General features: G+C 44.5%; 1 protein-coding gene across 2 annotated transcripts; it reads right to left on the minus strand.

Annotated features, from left to right (window-relative positions):
* Positions 1-13936: 13936 nt before the first annotated feature.
* On the minus strand, positions 13937-15735 carry LOC104599107 (F-box protein AFR-like). 2 transcript variants are annotated; one of them, XM_010261482.3, is made up of 2 exons: positions 15306-15735; positions 13937-15209 (listed from the first exon to the last, which is right to left on the minus strand). In XM_010261482.3, exon 2 carries the CDS (start codon positions 15193-15195, stop codon positions 14080-14082), a length of 1116 nt encoding a protein of 371 aa, XP_010259784.1. In that variant the 5' UTR covers positions 15196-15209; positions 15306-15735; the 3' UTR covers positions 13937-14079. The 2 variants fall into 2 exon arrangements, with proteins under 2 accessions (XP_010259784.1, XP_010259785.1); XM_010261483.3 differs by having other exon boundaries at positions 15302-15728.
* Positions 15736-16259: the final 524 nt, after the last annotated feature.

Below are 16259 nucleotides of genomic sequence, written 5' to 3' on the forward strand. Positions count from 1 at the left end.
ACCGAGCTACCCTTTGCTGGTATGCTGCGGTTCTGATGTATGGAGGTCCCTCACCTCGTCAAGTAGGTCGAGGTTGGTACGTAACTCGTCGTTATTAGTATTGTTGTATGCTTCCAACCGAAGTGAGGGGATTTCGATTTCAGCTGGGATGACTGCCTCCGTGCCGTAGGTGAGGTTGAAGGAAGTTTCTCCAGTGGCAGTCTTCTCTGTAGTTCGGTATGCCCATAGGACGCTGGGTAGCTCGTCTGCCCATAACCCTTTAGCTCGGTCTAGCTTGGCCTTTAGTCCGCGAAGGATAGCTCTGTTCGTGACTTCTGCCTGACTGTTTGCTTGTGGGTGCGCAACCGACGTGAAGTTTTGTCGGATTCCCATGCCTTGGCACCACTCTTGGAATTTGATGTCTTCAAACTGCTTGCCGTTGTTGGAAATCAGCACCCGAGGTAGCCCGAAGCAGCATACTATGTTCTTCCAGAAGAAGTTCTGGACGTTTCGAGTTGTGATGGTTACGAGAGTTTCAACTTCAACCCTTTGGTGAAGTAGTCTACTGCCACTACTAGGAACTTCCTTCCTCCTGTTGCTGGCGGGAATGGTCCGAGTAGGTCGATACCCCATTGTGCGAAGGGCCATGGGCTGGTGAGGTACTTGAGGTCGGCGGCGGGCTGATGGTGAATATTGGCGTGCTTTTGGCACTTCTCGCATTTCCTGATTAGCCCGACGACGTCTGCTTTCATTGTTGGCCAATAGTACCCCTGTCGTAGTGCCTTCTGAGCATCGGCCCTGCCCCCCAAGTGTCCGCCACATAGGCCTTCATGAATGTCGCGGAGTATGAGCTCGGCTTCGGGAGGTCACAAACAACGCAGGTAGGGGAGCGTGTAGGATCTTCGGTATAGCCGTCCGTCTATCATGATGTACTTGGCTGCCTGACGCTCTACCCTCTTGGCGGCGTTGCGTTCTTCGAGGAGGGTTCCATGTAGCAGGAAGCTCGCGAGTGGATCAATCCAGCTCGGTTATGCTTGGGCGACAGGAGCGACCTCCTCTGCCCCCCGGAGAATGCTACACCGAGGTAACTCTTCTATGTACACAGTTCTCATGGTGTTGTCACTGGTGCTGGCTAGCCGGGATAGGGCATCGGCCTCAGTGTTCTCTGACCTCGGGATTTGCTTGATGAAGTGTGACTGGAAGCTAAGCAGTGCCTCTTTCACCTTTGCCAAGTAGGCGATCATAGCTGGCTCGCGGGCTTCATATTCCCCTGTAACTTGGTTGACCACGAGCTGGGAATCGTTGCAGATAACTGTGTTTTGCCTTTACTTCTTGCGCTAGGGCTAGCTCGGCTATCAACGCCTCGTATTCTGCCTCATTATTGGATGCCTCGAACTCAAAGCGTAGTGCGTACTCCAGTTTCGTGCCACTCGGACCGCAGAGAACTACACCGACTCCGCTGCCTTGCTGATTTGAGGAGCCATCTACGTGAAGGATCTAGGGCTCTTCATCCCAGTTCGCGCTTGGCCTAACCAGGAGAGATACCGAACTGGGTGCGACCTCACGGGGCTCGGACTCAGCCGGCCTGGGAGCACCGAGCTCACCCGAATTGGGAGCCTTGTGCTCAACTGGGCTAAGGTCCTCGGAGCTGAACGTGTATTCTGCAACGAAATCTACCAAGGCTTGGGCTTTGATGGCGGTTCGAGGCTTGTACTGGAGGTCGTACTCACTGAGTTCGATGGCCCACTTTGTCAATCATCCAGAGACCTCGGGCCTGAGTAATACTTGCCTCAGGGGTTTGTCGGTGAGGACAGTGATGGTATGAGCTTGGAAATATGGGCGAAGTTTGCGGGCCGCAATGACAAGCACATAGACTATCTTTTCTATTTCTGGATATCTTGTCTCTACTCCCTGCAATATTTTACTAACATAGTAGATGGGTCGTTGGACCCGATCTGCTTCCTTTACCAGCATCGAACTGACCACTTCGTTGCTTACCGAGAGGTACAGTTCTAAAACATCGCCCTTTTCGGGTCGGGTCAACACTGAGATGCTGGCAAGGTATCCCTTGAGCTCGTCAAATGCGAACTGGCATTTCGGGTTCCACCCGAACCCTTTGCCTTTTATGGCCTTGAAGAAGAGTAGGCAACGGTCTGCTGACTTAGACATGAAACGACTAAGAGCGGCTATCCTGCCGTTTAGCCTCTGAACTTCTTTTACTTTTCGGGGTGGTCTCATATCTAGGATGGCCTTTATTTTGTCCGGGTTGGCCTCAATACCGCGCCGATTGACGATGTACCCTAGGAACTTACCCGAGGTGACACCGAAGACACTTGTTTAGGTTTAGTTTCATGCTAAATTGACGCAGAATTTGGAAGACAGAATGCAAGATTTGCATAACATTGTGTCTTGACGACCATGTCGTCTACATAACATTCTATCTTCGTGCCAATTAAGGGCTGAAACAGTTTGTTCACGAGCCTTTGGAAGGTCGCCCCAACATTTTTCAGTCCGAAGGGCATAACCTTGTAGCAGTACAGGCCTAACTCGGTTATGAAGCTGGTTTTTTCCTCGTCGGACGGGTCCATCATGATTTGGTTGTAGCCCGAGTAGGCATCCAGGAAGCTTAGCAACTCGTGTCCCGAGGTCGCGTCCACTAGGCGGTCGATCCTAGGGAGGGGGAAGCAATCTTTCGGGCAAGCTCGGTTCAGGTCGGTGTAGTCGACGCACATGCGCCACTTGCCGTTTTCCTTTTTTACCAGAACTGGGTTGGCTACCCAGCTCGGGTAATGAACTTCCCTTATGAAGTCTGCTGCGAGGAGCTTCTCGACCTCCTCATCGACCGCCCTCCAACGTTCTGGGGCTAGGTTGCGTTTTTTCTGTCTAATGAGTCTGACTACAGGGTCAATATTGAGCTTGTGAGTTATAAGCATAGGGTTTATGTCGGGCATTTCTGCCGCGGACCAAGCGAAAACATCTAAGTTACTGAGTAAGAAGCGTACCAGTTCGGATCGCAGGGGTTCTTCAAGGGATGCTCCGACCTGAAGTAATCTGGCGGGGTCCCCTGCCGAGACAGAGATGAGAACAGTTTCCTCTGTTGGTGCAGCTCGCTCCTCGTTTTGTTCCGTAGGTCGCTGGTTACCTTGGCCTTTCCCTTGAGGGCGGCAACGTAGCATTTGCGGGACTCGAGTTGGTCACCCCGCACTACCCCGATGCCGAAGTCCGTTGGGAACTTCATGGCCAAATAGTAAGTGGACACCACAGCTTTTAAAGTGTGAGTGATCGGCCGACCTACTATGGCATTGTAGGGGGAGGGGGTCGCGACCACCAAGAAATCGTGACTAAGTCTTACCGTGCTAGGCCACGTGCCGACTTTCACAGGTACTGTGACTTTTCCCAAGGGCCTGACCTCTTCTCTGCTGAAGTCGACCAGCGGGGTGTTCACGGGCTTCAAGTCACTCTCTCGGAACTGAAGCTTGTCGAAGGCCGCTTTAAAGAGGATGTCTACCGAACTGCCGGAGTCAATGAGTACCCGTCGGACTTCGAAGTTGTTGATCTTCATCTTTATGACAAGTGCGTCGTCGTGGGGGTAGTGGACCCTGCGCGCATCGTCCTCGGTGAAGAATATGGGGTCTTCCCTCCTAGGGCGCTTTGGGGGATTTTGTTCTTCTCTGGCGGCCTCCCGGGTTGACGTGCGAGCTGCTGCCGAGGTGCACCCTGCCACGATCGATCCTCCAACGATCACGTGAATTGTTCCCCGAACTGGTCTTTCCTCCGGGGGCTGCTTCTGTGGTTCTGCTGGCCGGTTGCTGGACTCAGGAGCATCTTTGTTGTGCTCTCCCTGCCAACTTGGCTTATTACTATTATTATTATTATTGTGCTGTACAAAATTTCGCAGATATCCACGACGGATAAGTTCCTCTATCTCATCGTGGAGATTATTACAATGTTCGGTGCTATGACCGTGATCCATATGGAAACTACAATACAAGTTTTTATTCCTCTCGCTCGGGTTTCCCTTCAGACGAGGTGGCCACTTCACATACGGGGCGTCTTTGATCGTCATTAAGATCTTGGCCCGCTTCGAATTTAAGAGTGTGTAGTCCGTCCGAGATGCTAAGGGAGCTCGGAACGGCTGGCTTGGCTTCGTCTCCCGAGCTGGGTCTTTCCTTCTTCTGTCATCTAGGTTGGGGGGCTTGCCTTCCCTCTTCCTTTTCTCGATTCCGCTTTCAGTCCTTTGGTTGATCTCCTCCTCTGTTCTCATGAATTTGTCTGCGAGCTTGAGGAATTCAGCCACGGTCACGGGTTGGTTAACTACCGCGAGCTGCACCGCGGGGTCCAGGCACGGTATCTACAAGCATGCATCATTGAACCGCTTGATGTAGCCCCGGATGGACTCTCCTTCTCTTTGGACTACTCTGAAGATGCTCTCCTCGGTTCTAGGGCACCGTTTGCTAGTAACGAAGTGCGCGGTGAAGACCTGCACGAACTGGGTCAAGCTTCTTATTGACCCAGGGGCCAGGTTCCTGTACCAGGTGCGGGCCACCCCCCTGAAGGTGGTAGTGAAGGCCACGCACATGCAGGATTCACTAGCCCTTGCTAGGTGCATTTGGGACTGGAAGGCATCGACGTGGTCGTTGGGGTCGAAGGACCCATCATACTTGTTTAGAGAGGGGAGTTTGAAATCTCTGGGCATGGGGACTGCAAGGAGTTCTGATGAGAGGGGGGAAGGGACTGAGAGAATAGGGGCAGCTTTTACCTCGTCCGAGCTTGTCTCTTCTTTACTTCAGAGCTCAGGCAAAATGTGGGTGGAAGTTCGGCGACTTCGCCGACGTCTTCGTTGCTACTTAGAGGGCCTGGTATTGGCGTTGCTGGCTTCGGTAGTGCCGAGCTTGATGGGCCCAGACTATTGGTAGTCTGCTGACTTGAGCGGAAGCTCAAACTTGGAGTTCCGAGGTGCTGACTTGAGCGGAAGCTCAAACTTGGAGTTCCGAGGTGCTGACTTGGCTGGCAAGGAGGTTCCCGATCCGTCGGCGAGCTGCGAGGCGGGGGTGATTGGTCTTTCCCTCCTGCCCAGGGATGAGGCCTGGCTCTTGGAGGGGTTCTGAAGTTGGGAGGCTTCTCCTCGGTGGAGGCGTCCGCCCTGAGGGGAGGGCTTGACCGGCTTCGGAGCGGGGTGCCGAGGTGGAAGCTGTGGTTGGTTCAGAGGCAGTTGGGGGAACTGCTGTTGATAGTGATACTGAGAGATGTGGTGCAGTACTTGCTACTGATGGAGTTGATGTTGCTGGAACTGCTGCATTTGGGCTTGCATTGCCCGCATGCACTGCATCAAGTCATCAAACTGGTTTTGACTAGTCACCAGGGGGACATCAGTTGGTTCGGCAAAGGTTGTCTCGACAGGGAGAAGAAGGGGAACATTCATAGGTGTCACCATGTTTGGTCCGTTGAGGCTAGGGATTCCGTCCGTCGATAGGGGGACAGTGAATTGTCCTATGCACACAGTGGTGGGCTGGGGGTGTTCCCCTACAGCATTCAAGTCGGCGTTGTGCCTGCTGTTGCTGGGAGAAGCCATGGAAGCTAAGGTTTCTTTGAGAGAGAGAGAGAGGGAGAGTTAAGGGTTAGGGGAGGCCTTTTGAAGTCTTCCCACAGATGACGCCAAATGATGATGTGCAATCCGGTCCGTCCTAGCTGCCGGTTACCTCGCTTCTGACGAGATTGGAGGTGCCTGAAACAAGGAAGAAAATGGAGACTTCCGGGGAGGAACCCAGTTGGAACACTCTGAAGCTCAAGTTAGTGTTCTTCAGAAGGCAAGGGAAATGAGGAATTCTAAGACCAGAAAGCACAAGAATCACATACCCTCTTCTTTGTGAGATGGGGGCCTTTTATAATCATCCTGTACACTCACTGCCAATGCTTTGCCAGTTCGGGCATCATTACCTCTGCCAGATCGGGTCACTTCCTCTGCCAGTTCGGGTGTCATCTCTTCTGCCAATTGTCAGTTCGGGTGTCATAGCCTCCACTGCCAGTTTCTAGGGCCGCCTTTGTCCGTCTGGGATGGCGGTGGCAGGTGGCCGTTGATGGCGGCTGTCATGTGTCAATCCCCTAATCAGTTAGGTGCGTCATCTCCGTACAGTCTCCTGGGCGTCAGGTACGGTTGTTCAGTCAGGTGACTTGGAGTCGAAGTGGAGTGCGAGGTGAAGTCTTGAGTTCGGATAGAAGTATGGCCCGAACTGCCTCTGGGAGGTCACTTCGGGTTCTTGCCCTATGTGTCCTTTGTAAGGCTCAGGTCCCGGAGAGCTCGAGACTCTCTAGCTCGGGGCCCGGATTGCAGGTTCCATTCTTTTGGGGGAGCTCGGGATACTTTTCTCCAGAGCTCGGGTTGGTTCCTCCTTGAGGGAGCTCGGGACTCTTTAGTTTGGAGCTCAGGTTGTGGGCCTGCTGCCGTGCCGAACTGGCGCTTTTGCCAAGTCACTCTCGGTTGCTTCCATGTGTTGCATGGCTAAGGGGTCGGGTCAAATCTTTCTCCATCAATTATCATTATTGTTTTATTTTTCTAAAGTTTGTTATATTTATAGTTTTTTATTATTTTATTAACTTTTACATTATTTTTTATTTTTAATTGATATTATCAATTATTTTTTGTCATACTCTATATTTTATGTTATTTTTGTAATAGTTTTTATAATATCCTATTGCTTTAATCATTTTCATGTACTTTTATTTAAATAATGACTTTGAGGGGTAAATTTGTAACATGCAAGCTTTTTAGAGGTTACAACATTCAGATTACCGAACAATCTCACCGTAAACGCAAAAGCAGAAAATCAAATTTTCCTCTAAATGCTTTCAACGCTTTTTCAAAGTATTTTTTTTTTAATTTTTATTTTCAGACTTCGAACTTCAAATTTGCTGAACACCTAAAGATCCAACAACCTCCTTAAAAACGTATTTATTAAAAAACAAAGCAATAAGCATTTCAATTCAACGCCTTCAGCTGTTATCAAACGGCTGAAGTTTGGTGGTGTACACACCACCTCAATGGTTGGAAAAGATTGAAAACTCTATTTCTATTAGTTAATTATTATAATCTTTCATCTACCAAAAGCAAATTCATTGCGCTTGAAAATCTTACTTTAGAGTTGAATATAGAAGTCCTTTCAACGCTTTAGTCAATAAAACGGTGCATTGCACTTGTTTGAATTCTTATTCTTTGTTTGTTGTTGGATCTACATCAATCAAAATAGAAGATATTTTAAGATTTTAAAAGAAATTTTGAGCAATTGAATCACTAATCTAGTTTATGATATACAGTTCATCCATATAATAAAACACATCAAGTTATTTTCATTATTCCTTGATGGTGATACCTGTTAACATCATTGTTTCATGGGTATGTACATCGCTATCCCGCCAACCCAAAGCTGAAAGCCCTCTCTCTCTCTCTAATTAAGTCGACAGAAGGATGAGGTGAGCTGGACAGCCATTAGAGGTGTCTCATCGTCCATTGTCCCGCCTACGTCAGCTGTACACTGGTGTGGTGGACTATTTGCACTTACAATATTGGCCACGGAAAACTCTCAAGAAAGGGACTCTTGTAGCCGGAGGAAGGGAACTTATTAAACGGGTAGATGTCATGTGACAACGACAAGATAAGCAAGTGGAGCCTGCTTGTTTGGGTTTCCACTAGGGATAATTATGGGCCGGGCCGGGTTTATACCACCAGCGTGATAATACATGTTTGGGTCTGGTCCTGGTGGACCTGGTCTGTATGAATTAATAGGATTATATATTAAAATTTAAAATTGTAATTTATTTTTGTGATTAAATTATAAAATGTATATCTAAAAATTTATTGTGTATATATTAATAAAATTATATCATATATACATGCCATACATATGTGTGTGTATGAGACGGTGTAAGTGTCATGTATATATGATAGATATATAATATGGTCTTCACTTGTTTGTATGCGTATGAGGTCCTTACAAGTAGAGATGTAGTCTTTGTAAGGGAAAAATCGCATTGCATTAGATAAAAAAAGACTTTGAAACAATATTATTCTTAAAGTTTATCTATGGTGCATTTACGGATATTTGCTACATATTAAATCAACGTTTCAAGTTTCAACCAATCACATTAAAAACAACATTGCATGGTCTACTACTCTTTATTGGTTTACATTTCACAAGATGTATTTATCAACAAGACTTTAATAACGTTAAATATGTTAGCTGTGATGTATTGTTTAATCACCGGTTCACATTTTTTGCTTCATGTTATAGTTCATGTACCATAGATTTTGCCTATTCTTAAAGAACTGTAGATTAGTTCTAATTAATGATCCCAACCCTTTCTAAAACATTGCATTAGTAATATGTCCAGTTATTCTCACTCATAGACCAGGAGCTGAGGTAAAATCGATACAATACTTGTATTTGTAGAGGTTTTACCTCTGGATACTATGTTGGCAGCTGTAGAGGGTTACACCTTAAAAAACCATGCCTGTGAGCACAGAGTAACAATCCTGTATTAATGGTTCTAGGGGTGCAACTTGAGTGGGCTTGGGTTGAGCTTTTGTCAAATTTTGAATGGGTCTAACCCAAAGGCCCCAGCCTGAAACAATATATATAAAATGCTACTTGGACCAACCCGAGTTGCACCCCTAATTGTTCATATTAGACTTTCTAGAAAAGAAAATTGTGCTTATTATAAGTTGCCAAAGGTAGAGAAAGGGTCAAAAGGTGATGGAGAGGTCAGAAGGCTTAGCCTTGGATTATTACACAGATATTGAGAACCTTCAGTGTATTGTTTGATTGTATTCATATGCATTAATTAATTTATTTTAAGAGGTTACAAAATAAGATAGATACTATTATAGATAAGAGTATATACAATAAAACGACACCAGCAGTATATTTTATTATAGGTATATAAAACCATAAGAGAACAGCAGGTTGCATGGTGCCGAAGAACTCTTAAGCAAAGTTGACTGGACTATATATATATATATATATATATGCTAACGAGAATGTAATATGAAATCTTCTATTACCATCAGTTGATTGCTTTCCGTATGATTTGTAATATTAAATTCTTTTGATTCTCATCAGTTTGATTTTTATTTTTTCTCTTCATGTGGTTTACAATATTAGATCAAACGGCACTTTGCATTTGGCGCCTGCTGGTGTTGGACGAAATTAAGGATGGATTTGAGGCTACCATAACTCACCATTTTTAGAAAATCAAAATGACCAAATGGTAATTAATCAATTTTAGTTCTATATGGTTTTCCAATTATAAAGGCTTTTGATTTATGGTTGGAATTTTTCACTTGTTCAATCTGCTTTTCTTAGCTAAGAAAGTTGTAAAGCTAAATCCATTTATTGCTTCGTCCTAATTCCAAAAATTGATGGCAAATTCCAAATTACTATCTTGTACTTTGGGTGCCATTTTAGTCCCTGAATTTTAAAACGCAAATTCCAAATTACTATCAGCTGTTAAGTGGCATTTGAAAAATAAACAAATGCCCTTTGAGTGTCATCTAATTTTCTTTATCATCCATCCAAATTTTGATAAAAAATGAATAATCTCAAATCCTCATCTCTTTTGTTCAAAAAAGTTAGGGTCACCAGAGTGGTTGATAAAAGGATTTGCATTTTGACTCAACTCTAACTGAATTAGCTCAGCCCCACTTGTAGATATTGATACATTTCACCCACCTGCATTTTGGCTCAACTTTAACTGAAGTTGGTTGGCACAATTATTGAGTTTTGATATCTCTCTCTCTCTCTCATACCATAAAAATGATCGAATCATCCTGTATGATGTAGAGGCTTTGCATCTCCATACTATTTTTTAGGCTGCATTTGGTTGTAATGCAAATCTTGATGTGAGTGCAAAATTTGTACCTGATATGGTTTTGTTGTTGTTTGTTTGAAATTATGATTTGCACTCCTATCCTGCCTACAAAATTTATATTTGTCTCTTTTTCACTCATTGGCAGTGCAAATTTCAAATCCCAAAAATCTATACAAAAATTTTACCACCTTCCATCTATTCCTACCTCAATTCTTTCTCATATAAAAATGGAAACCACAGCATCTTGCACCCTACCTTATTCCTAGTCAAATAAGGCAGTTAAATTTGAAGTAAAAGTAAATCAGAATGTACATTCAGCGCTTTTGCACTCCCATGCATTTATAAATGAAATCTGTACTCTAACCAAATGCAACCTTAACAAATGCTTATATGCAAAACTTTCAAAGGTCAATGGATTGGCCAATTGCACTAAATTGAAAGCCTCTCAAACCATATACAATCTACCTACATTTAGAGACTCAAGGAGAAAGAAAAGATAAAACTTACAAAGGCCAATGGATTGGCCAATTGCACTAAATTGAAAGCCTCTTAAAGCATATACGATCTACTTACATTTAGACTAAGGAGAAAAAATATTAGCATTTGCAATTTAAGCTTAGTGAGCCTGGCTTATATCTAGCCATGTGAAGGAACTGAATAGAGTGGAATGGCATAACAGGTGGATGTAGTCGATTCCATATAATTGAGATAAGTTGATAAGGCATAACGGGTTCGGCTATGGCCCTGTTTAATGATTTCACAAGTACTTTTTAGAAGTTCTTATTTTAACAACTACTTAAGGCTGTTTAGTAACCCACTTTTCAAATCATTTATTATGTTTTTAAGCACTTATTGGGGTGTAAATGTTTAGTAAGCTACTTTTCCCATAAGTGCTATATTGACACAAATGACAATTTTAGCCCTCACTTCACTCATACATATATACAATGGTTTTCACATGTTATAATATACATTTCAACTACAGCCCACATGGGTTACCATATGGATCCAATTAATAATAATAATAATAATAATAATAATAATAATAATAATAATAATAATAATAATAATAATAATAATAATAATAATAATAATAACTAATCATAATAGGGAAAGACGACAGAGAACAAATCTCCAAGTTGACGGAAGACGTTGACGAGTCCAGCCATGGCGATGCCTTTAAGTAGCGCTTCGGGATCATCTTTATCGGCAACTTTGTACAACTCTGGATTGGTGATGCTGTACTCGTTTCTTATCTGGTACCTTGTAATGGGCATTTCGTCTAAGTATCACAAGCTGACAATGCGATGAATCCTGATTGAAACTGGTGGAAATGGCGATGCTGTACTTGACAGCTCTCCCAACGACAGTTAATTTCATCGCTACATTTCCACCATTAACCGCTGCTGGGAGCAGTTGTAGGGGAGAGAGAGAAATATGGGAAAGATTGGGAGAGGAACTTACAAAGAGGGGCCAAGATTTGGCGACTAGAAAAAAAGAAAGAAGAAAGGTTTCCAACGACAAAGTTGGTCGGTAGGGAGGTGAGGTAGATGAAGGGACAGAGCAAGGAAGGGAGGGGCAGAAGGAAGATGACGAAGTTGAAGCCGTGAATCGTCAAATTGGGGAGTGGGGACAAGTCAAGGAAGAAGATGATGAACAATGCTTTTTGGGCGTGGGGGTATTTTGGAAGAAATACTTCAAAAAAACCAACTTGAAGTCACTTTTTCAAAGAAGAAGAAATACTTCTCCACTTTTTTACCAAATACCCATAAGTATTTAAAAAATACTTAATGTGTGGTCCCATGTCTTAAAAGAAGTACTTCTTTTAAGTGTTCTCAAACAGGGCCTATGATATAGAAAACATATGATATAAGAAAAACAACTTACCAATAAACTAGAATCATAAACGTGATAATGGCTTAGGTGTTATTTATCAAAATTTATGAGTGAATTTTGATTGGTCAAAACCCTTTCCATACCATATCTTTTTCGTATCATAGATTTTCCCAAGGCATAACTGATTTGAGTTTGAGTAGAATCAATCTAACCGGCTTCAGAAAAAAAAAAGAATCAACCTAATCATACCAAATCAAGTCTAATCTTCCACTATGAATTTATTAAAGGATAAAACAAAGCTGGTTAATTAATCTATTATTTTTAAACCAAAAGCTTACAACTTGCTTTACTTGGTATACAAAGTTTGTGAATAGATAAGATAATCCCATATCAAATCAAAAGGTGGTCTAATGTCAGATCAAAAAGGAAATTAACAAGAAATGGAGTCTCCATCCAAGCTAGGAGTACATGTACACATCATCATCAATTAAGCCTTGTCCCAAATATATGGGGTCGGCTTACCGATGAGTGATGACCCAATGGTTGATATGGGTGTCATTTCATCCCATGAAATCGCAGGCTCTCCCTAGTAACGTCAGTGGACTTTTGTGTGTCGTGCTCTGTCCCCTCCCTAATTTGAATAAGTTCAATTCCGATACGGTATGTTAGATTCCAATCCTCATAGATTTCTTTGACCTAAAATCCTTACTACGATGAATCCAAGAAGGCTATTCCATACATATTAAACATAAGAATTAATAAAGCAAAGTGAGCCTGGCTTGTATGTAGCCCTAGTCATGTCAAGGAGCTGAGCAGACTGGAATGATATCAGATCCAATGCCCACAAGACCGTATTCTCATCATTTTTACAGTCTTTTACAACCGTGTATTAAGAATATTTTTGTATTTGTATACTTTTTTTTAAGAGAAGATATTCTCAATGCAAGGCTGGAAAGGCATATGTACCAAATCTGATTTCGACTGGAATGGCAAAAAAAATGGCTACAGCTGATGCTGTTATAATAGAAACAAGGCAGAGTTAGATTTGAGTAGCAAGCCATCAACCTAATCATATCAAATCAACTCTAATCATCTGGTATGAATTCATTAAATGCTAAACAAAGCTACTTAATCTATTACTTTCAAACTAAAAAGCTTACAACGTGTTAAACTTTTCATTTTGAATAAGGTTTGTATGAATGGATGTGATAATCCCATTATCAAATCAAAGGGTGGTCTAATGTCCGATCAAGAAGGAAATTTAATAAGACATCATTGTCATCATCCCCCCCTTTAAGCCTTATCTCAACTATATACTAGACCTCTTCATGGGTTATGCTAAGCCGGGTTCATGACAGGCTTTTAGCTATTAATAAAACATGTCGAGGTTCAAGCCCGAGCCCAGTCTTAATTCTTGAGTCTTAACCCAGCCTTCAAAAAATTGGGTAAGAAGATTTTTTTTTAATTTTTATTTAGCAATAAAACTGATTTGTTTATATTAAATGACCTTAAATTAAAAAATACTAAAAAATCTCATTAAGCTCGAACTGGGCTTTTTTGAGAAAACCTAAACATAAAATCATGGGCCTAAAATCTAGTCCAAGCCGAACTACAAACAATCAGCCCATCAATCTACCAGTAGGGTTGCAACTTTTGTGGATTAAGGTTAAGATTTTGTCAAGATTTCAATAGATTCAACCTAAAACCGATCAATCCAACTTGCGTCCCTATCTATCAGGCCCATGAACAAGTCTAACAATGACCCAATAGTAAAATCAGTTGGCGGAGGCATGGATCAAACCTGCTCTCCATCTCCATGGAAGTGTCATTGGACCTCACGTGTATCCTGCTCTACCCCAGCAGCCAGCAGTGTGTATCATGAAATATCGCGACCCGCAGACTCTTCCATCTTTACCCACACAAAACACTACCGCGGTGTATTGGAAACATGTCTAATGAAAATGTGTGACAAGTTAATATTCCCAAAAGCGCACCTATAAACAATGTTGCGTGGATAGGTTTTACGGGAAGAAATTGTGGACCAGAGATCCGAGCTCGGGTCGGCTAACCCTAATTTGAATAAAATTATTCAATTCAGACAAAAGCAATCTTCCGATCTCATCTAAAGCCCTTGCTCTGACAAACCGAGGATTTCTTTCAGTTCTTCCAATCCCATACTCTGAACGAACTCAGATAAGTGAAATATTGGGTGTTTTGCACTCTCTCTCTCTCTCTCTCTCTACAGTGCATCTTGATGGTGTATTTTAATCAATGTTTATTGGTGAAGCTTATACAGAGGCCAAAGGACTGGCCAATTACACTCTCAACAGGTCTCATCTCAAGTCTGAAAAGCAAAGCAGTAAAAAGAGGAAGCGAATTAAATTGAAAGGCTTATAATAAATATCAAGCATAGATAATCTGAGTGCTGGACGGGACAAAGTCATGAAACGCCTTGGGAGCCCTCACCAGCTCCCAATCCACCCACACTCTCTCCCCATCCTCGCCCACCCTCCCCACCGCCACATCCAGCCCACGCGCCACCACATAAATCGTCCCCTCTGCCCCGCTCACCGCAAATGGCCTCTGCACCATCTCGCACGGAAACTTCCCCCCATCCACATACCTCCACGTGTCGCTATCCGGTACGTACATCTTCACTCGACAGTCCCCGTGCTCCGATATTACAAACAGCCTCTCCCCCAGCACCACGCTGATCCCCGTCCATCCTTCCCTCATCCCCACGCTCATCTCCTCCCACGTGTCCTTCTCCGCGTCGTAGACCCCACCTCTCGGCGAGAAGCTGAACGGCCAGGTCCACCCCTCCGTCACATACATCTTGTTCCCCACCACTGCCGCGTCGTACCTTGCCAACCCCGCGCGCATTTTAGCCACCGGCGCCCACGTGTCCTTCTCCGGATCGTAGCATTCCACCGTCGAGATCGTGTCCTCCGACCCCGCCCCACTCCCGCCGACGGCCAGGATCTTTCCTCCGATAGTGCCGGCGGCGAAGAACGACCGCGCCGTCAACATTGGAGAGGCCAACGACCACCGGTTCGTGGACGTTCGGTACGTCAACAGCGTCTGGAGGGATGTTTCCGTGTCGGACCGCATCCCGCCGAGCACGTACAGCGCGCCCTGCCGTGGGAGAGACGCGCAGGCGAAGCCTGGTGGGCATACGGGCTTTACGCAGGGCATGGGTGGTAAGACGAACCAACGGCCTGATCGTGGGTCCAGGACCTGCCATTGAATGTCGGCCGTCGATTTGTGGAAGGCGAAGACGAAGATGTAGGGCAAGGATAGCGAGAGGGTCTTCTTCGATAGAACAAAGTTGGGGTTGGTGATGGCTCTGTTCCAAGAGGAAGATACAGAACGGACCAGCGTGTGATAGGGGTAGGGCAGGTGGAGGAGGCAGTGCTCGGCGATCTCGTCGGGTAACCCAGGAATCAACGGTTCTGAATTCTCTTGATCCTTTTCAGAATCTTCAACTCTGACAGGCTCTGCGCCTTCCAAGATCGTCATTCTCAAGTCCTTGTCTGCAAATTCCAAAACAGAGTCAGTGAGAGGTGAGAAGGTCCAAATTAGAATAGAAGAAGAGAAGAAAAAAGTATATAAAATGCATACTTACATACCTTCTTTGGTAGCTTGATTGAAAGCTATTGGGGGTTAATTATTTTTTTGGGAGGAATTGTTTGAAAAGCGGAAGGTGGGCTTTTGTCTTTAAAGGGTTTCTAGAACCGGATCCAAGGCGGTGAGAGCCGCAAAGAAGAACCCCTCGACGCGAATTCCGCCATTACCGAAGCACAGAGGCGGATTTGGATTAAAGAAACGATCAAATGAGGTGGGGACTGACGTAGGCGAAGCCCGAGATTAACTGGGCCTATCGAACGAAGGGAACGGATCTGAAAGTTGCTTCTTGCTTGCGGCCGTCGCGAATTCAGTATTACAGCAACGAAGACACCATTAAAGTACGGAACAAAGAGGAGCAGGAGCTTTAAAACTTAAAAGCTTTAAAGGGTTTCTTGGGCGAGCTCAATCGTGGTAACTGGTGCCCTTTTCTGGGTTTATCGAAGGCGAGAAGGATTTATAGCCAAGTGGGGAATGGTGACTGGTGAAGGGTGGATTGGTCACGTCAAGGTATCAGATCAGTTCGGCACAGGAAATAATGGGGTAATGGTGGTAGTTACATCAGAACCGATTCAGTAAACTAAGGTTAAAAACTGAGAAAAAGAGAAGAGAAAGCTAAAGATACCATTAAAGCTGGTGGGCCCAAGAAATCATTCAATTAGGAATGATCTGGACCATCAGATCTATAGATAAATCAGGTTATGTCGGTCCCACCATGTGGTCCAGTCCAAGGCTGCAGCCTGCAAGAACTGAAGCCGCATGAGGTCGGTTATCATTGATTGTTTACAAACTGGAGTTGCCCAAGGTTTTTAAGATGCATGATCTGGGGTCCAGGCTAGTGGAGCCAAGGCCTAAGCCCCTGCGGACAGTGACACGTGGTGATCCATGCGGGGTGTCTGGATGTGGGCCCCGACTGAGAAGTGTTTGCCGATGGGGATAGTGATGGATGATCCAGACCG

Source organism: Nelumbo nucifera, chromosome 2, assembly GCF_055504915.1.
Source record: "Nelumbo nucifera cultivar China Antique chromosome 2, China Antique-T2T, whole genome shotgun sequence".
In the NCBI taxonomy this organism is placed as follows: domain Eukaryota; kingdom Viridiplantae; phylum Streptophyta; class Magnoliopsida; order Proteales; family Nelumbonaceae; genus Nelumbo; species Nelumbo nucifera.